Source organism: Leiobunum rupestre, chromosome 7, assembly GCF_980474605.1.
Source record: "Leiobunum rupestre chromosome 7, qqLeiRupe1.1.hap1, whole genome shotgun sequence".
Classification (NCBI taxonomy): Eukaryota; Metazoa; Arthropoda; class Arachnida; order Opiliones; family Sclerosomatidae; genus Leiobunum; species Leiobunum rupestre.
The window spans coordinates 32,975,613-32,980,868 of NC_143390.1; the positions used below are offsets into that span (position 1 = coordinate 32,975,613).

The window sequence follows — 5,256 nt, forward strand, 5'->3', positions numbered from 1 at the left end:
CTTTGTTACATACCTTTAGAACGCTATCGTTCATTTCTGAACAGACTGTTCTAAGTTGAACGTCTTCTGAACGAATTTTTTTAACAGTGTATGACTGAAAAATCTATCCTAGATTATCAAGAACTTACTGAAGGCAAAAAAAGGTGGCCACGATCTTCACGAAGTACTGATGAAATATTGTAACCCTGCCATAGGACAACTCCCCACATCCACTCAAATATTGATGGTCATCAGTAGTCTTTAATTATGGACGAATCTACTTTTTCGCGTATTTTATCATCCTTCTCACAGTCCATAGCTGGTCTCCTCTAACTTAACTTATCGTATATACTATTCTCCACCACACTCCCCCCTTTTCGGCTTTCCGTTGCTATGCAACGCGTTTTGAAATTTTTAATGTTTAGGCTTAGTTTCTCTTTTCGATATAACAGTCGCCAGCCAGATTTCCCGCACGGTACTGATGAGTTCCAAATAGAACGAAACCGGTCTACCGTTGGAATTTCTGGCTATTTTATTTAGTTTTTATGTAGTTTATTACTCGAAGATCTATTTGATCCGAGATTCGCTCGAAGACCTATCGGTACGAGTTATTAGTAAGTTTTTTAATTTCTTCAAATTTGTTTAGGATTTAGATATATTATCCCTTTTAATTATGGACTAATCTACTTTTTCGCGTATTTTATCATCCTTCTCACAGTCCATAGGTGGTCTCCTCTAACTTAACTTATTATCAAACAAAAATAGGTACGTAGGATATCCGTATCTTGGATAATCATGATGTCTTTAGGATATCCATGTATCCAGGTTAGATGTAAATTATATTTTCATTATAGATATCCAGATGTTATGGATTTGGAGATCCTGCGGGATATATCAAAACGCAGGATATTTAATATCCGGGATATGTTATAGGGACACACTAGAAATATTATAAATAGCCTTTTTCACTGAAAAATTTATAGAACATAACATGTATAGTAGATTTCTCACAGATAAGATGTTTTCTATTTAAATTACAATCGGTTAAATGTCCAGTGCTACGACCGCAAAGTGAAGCTTTTCCTATCATCTACGGATATCTAGTATTATTGATATATTATCGTTAATTAGGAAAGGAAAGAACCTTTCGGTTGTATAGGCTGCTACTATCGCTTACAGCGTACCTTAGTACACTTTTGTTTTGATCACGGAGATCATGAACAATTCAAAAATAGAAGATAGCATGTAAATTGATTAAAACAAAACTTAAATATATGTATTAACTATAGTAAACCATATATGTACACCTAAGGATTGATGATATAATCAAAATAAAACCGTTAATTTTTATCACAATTTATGACATAGTAAATAAAGAGGAATTTTCTAGATTTTGTTCCTTAATATGATTCCGATATATTTAGTTATTAACTGATTTTATGGTGCTTGCTGGGAAGAAATCAACGATGTTCGAAAATCCCTGGGATAGTTTTTGTTTGAAAATTTGGATTTCAGTAGTTGTAAGACTTTCGGATAAAACCTGGATTTCTGTGCAACATAATTTTTTTTTAATATTCCGATACTAGCAATGTAAGACTCGTCTTAACATTCTGTTGTTCACAGGAATATTTTTTAATACTTTAAATGAATTTGACATATTAATCAACAATAAAAATAATATATGTCCCTTTAAGGCTGCACATTTAACGAGCTCTAAACTATTTTTTCAGTTCGAAGAACTGTTTTTATTATAATATATGCCCATTTAAGAGAAGTGGTGCTTTACAAGAATTACATCCCAATTTTATAATTTTTTTAAAGGAAAAGTCCAGGTTGGGTAAAACTTGGGTCTGTTTGAAATATCAGTCGTAAAATTGTATCTTTTTTTAATGATAGTACGGGTAAAAGAGGGTAGCTCACCGGCAAAATTCGTCCCAACTTGCAATGTGGCCTAAAAATTCAATTTTGATGTCTACTTTGAGGATCCGATGAGTCCGCAGCGATGCGGGGTGGACAACACAGTTTTGGGGGGGGGGGGCAAGGGGGGCAGGAGGGGGCAGTTGCCCCCTACATTTGCTTTCACCGAATTGAGCCGTGTTTGGTGTTGTTTCCCGATGGTACATTTAACCCTGAGTCGAATGCGACCCACCACATGCCCGTAAGATGAACCGTGTCCGAGTTATGGCCGAATTTGTACTGAATCGCGTGGTTTTTTCTCTAATAGGAAAAAAAAATCCCCAAATGTTAAATTTAGCAATCCGGTCAAGTTGGGTATCGTTTCTGTAGTATGTTTTAACGTTGAGTCGAATGAGACTCGCCGCGGATCGCTGGGACTAATAGTTTCGGAGGTATGACCAAAAGTACACTAAACAAAGGTTTTTTTTCGGAATTTCCCTAAATGTTGAAAAGGTATATCAACCATTTGGCCAGGACCAACCATACTTTCGGATCGTACGTATTATTTTGTGCCGAATCGAATGAGACAAACCGCAATTCCGTAGGATGAATAGTTTCCGAGCTATAACGAAATATGTGCGAACCATAAATGGTGTTTTTTTCAAAAAGTTAGAAAATATTCATTTAAACCACCACCCGTGTCTACAAATTTCTCCCCGGACGACCGCAATGTATTCATCTTACATACTACTAAGTGCTGAATCGAATGAGACCAACTGCAGCTCCATGGAATGAATAGATAACGAGTGATGACGGAATTTACATTAGATAATTGACATTTAATCCTCAAACAGGTTCTGAAAATGGTTTTTTTTTCTTTTTTTTAAGTTAAATTTTAACATCATTGTTGTGTGTTTGCTAGAAGAAATGATGAAGATATGTTTAAAAACAGGTACAATCGAACACATTTTTACTTAGTTAAAATTTGCATCAGACAATACAACTAAATAGAATGAATGAAATATAATAATAATATATCTGAAATTTCTATGGCATTTTTTTGGGGCAGTAAAAAATTCAAGTAGAAACGTTTAAAACGAAGATGGCGCGACTAAATAATATCAATATGACGTTTTGCAACGTCATACATGCTTTTGGTAGTAAACATTAATCGAATACAATGATGTTTAAAAATAAATTATTATAAATAAATTAAAAAAAAAGAAAAAAACATTTTCAGAACCTGTTTGAGGATTAAATGTCAATTATCTAATGTAAATTCCGTCATCACTCGTTATCTATGAATTTTATTTATTTGAAAGAAGAAAAGATACAGATCGTTAAGCTAGTTATAGCTTGTGTACAATCTTGCAGTACCCGACAGCAGAGCGTAGAAATTCAAAAGACATAATAGAAGGATATGTAAAATTTTGCTTACAGAAGAAACTACGCGGAAGCACAAAATGGGTTTAAGATAAAAAAAAAACAGAACAAAATAAAATAAAAATAAAAAATAAAAAACCCGTGTTGAATCATGAGGCTAATACAACAAAACAAGACAAAACTGGACAAAACTGGCCAGTCGAACAAAGAGGGAGTCTACATCATTCTTTGACAGAGGTGATTCCGAACCAGACGACGCACAGCGCAACGGGATTGACAAGCCAGCACTTCTTTAGGTAAGGAGTTCCAGAGTTCGATAGTTCGGAATGAGAAGTGCCATTGTCGAACAGACGTCTTAACGCGAGGTTTGACGATCTTGGCATCATGGCCCCTGGTCCTACGGAGGGCAACAAACGTGAAAAAGTTATCAGGGTTCAAAGCAGATTTCCCCGCCCAGATGTTCCAGACTTGGATAATATCATTTAAAGCGTGGCGTGTCGTTGGAGAATCGACATTGAGCACTCTATTTCTGGCGTCAGGAGAAAGTTTCTCCAGGCCCCTGGTGAGTTTTGTAAAGCGGTTGTGTGCCTTCACTAACCGATCCTGGTCCCCCAACAAAGGAGGGCTCCACACTTCTGACGCGAAGTTTATGTGAGGGAGGACTAGTGCAGTGTAGAGTGTGCGCATTAGCCGTGGAGAACGAAAATAAAAGTTTCTTCTTGTGAGGCCTGTCAGTGAGTTCGTTTTCTTGACGACCCTGGAGGTGTGATTACCAAAATTGAGGGATGGATCCATCCATACGCCCAGGTCTCTCATCGGGGAGTCCGCACTTAGCAGTGGGAGACCATCCAGAGTGTAACATGTGCGCGGGTTGTTGCGACCGAGGTGGTTAACACCGCTTTTTGACGAATTGTAGGCCATCCCATGCGTTTGAGCCCAGAGAGCTACGGCGTTGAGATCTTCCTGCAAGTGCTGGCAATCTTGAGGGGTTCCAACAGAGTGAGCAAGCTTGGTGTCATCAGCCTGGAATGCTTCACAACAGGGGGCAAAGAGTTTATGAAGACCGAGAAGAGGATAGGGCCGAGTACACTTCCCTGGGGAATACCATTCAGCGGAGTAAGAGCTTCGGATTCGTGACCTTGGAGCACAACTGAGTGTTTACGATCCGTGACGAGGCTCCTGAGCCATTAAAGGCAAGCCCTTCAACACCAGCCTCAGCTAACGCATCAAACAGCCCCTGGTGGGGGATGGTATCAAAAGCCTTACTGAGGTCCAGGTACACCACGTCAACAGGATTACCCTCGTCAAGCCACGCCGTCCATTCGTTAGTCGCAGAGAGGAGATTGGTGGTGCAAGATCGATTTGAGCGGAAACCATGCTGGGAGGGGTGGAGGAATTCCGTGTCGTCAAGGAAGGAGCGAAGTTGTTTATCGGCCAGACGTTCAGCAACACGGGCAATATTCATTGCACGGCGCTGCGGTTGGTCTCATTCGATTCATCACTTAGTAGTATGTAAGATGAATACATTGTGGTCGTCCGGGGATACATTTGTAGACACGGGTGGTGGTTTAAATGAATATTTTCGAACTTTTTGAAAAAAAACACCATTTATGGTTCGCACATTTTTGGTATAGCTCGGAAACTATTCACCCTATGGAATTGCGGTTGGTCTCATTCGATTCGGCACAAAATAATACGTGCGTTCCGAAAGTATGGTTGGTCCTGGCCAAATGGTTGATATACCTTTTCAACATTTAGTGAAATTCCGAAAAAAAAACCTTTCTTTAGTGTACTTTTGGTCATACCTCCGAAACTATTAGTTCCAGCGATCCGCGGCGTGTCTCATTCGACTCAACGTTAAAACATACTACAGAAACGATTCCCAACTTGACCGGATTGCTAAATTTAACATTTGGGGATTTTTTTTTTCATATAAGAGAAAAAACCACGCGATTCAGTACAAATTCGGCCATAACTCGGAAACGGTTCATCTTACGG

At 38.8% G+C, this 5,256-nt stretch overlaps 1 protein-coding gene across 1 annotated transcript; it reads right to left on the reverse strand.

The window, feature by feature from the left end:
* Nucleotides 1-3,479: 3,479 nt before the first annotated feature.
* LOC149936090 (uncharacterized) lies at nucleotides 3,480-4,723 on the reverse strand. Its single transcript, XM_090153620.1, has 4 exons — nucleotides 4,482-4,723; nucleotides 4,364-4,437; nucleotides 4,032-4,289; nucleotides 3,480-3,655 (listed from the first exon to the last, which is right to left on the reverse strand). Exons 1-4 carry the CDS (start codon nucleotides 4,721-4,723, stop codon nucleotides 3,480-3,482), a joined length of 750 nt encoding a protein of 249 aa, XP_090009746.1.
* Between the last annotated feature and the right edge of the window lie 533 nt (nucleotides 4,724-5,256).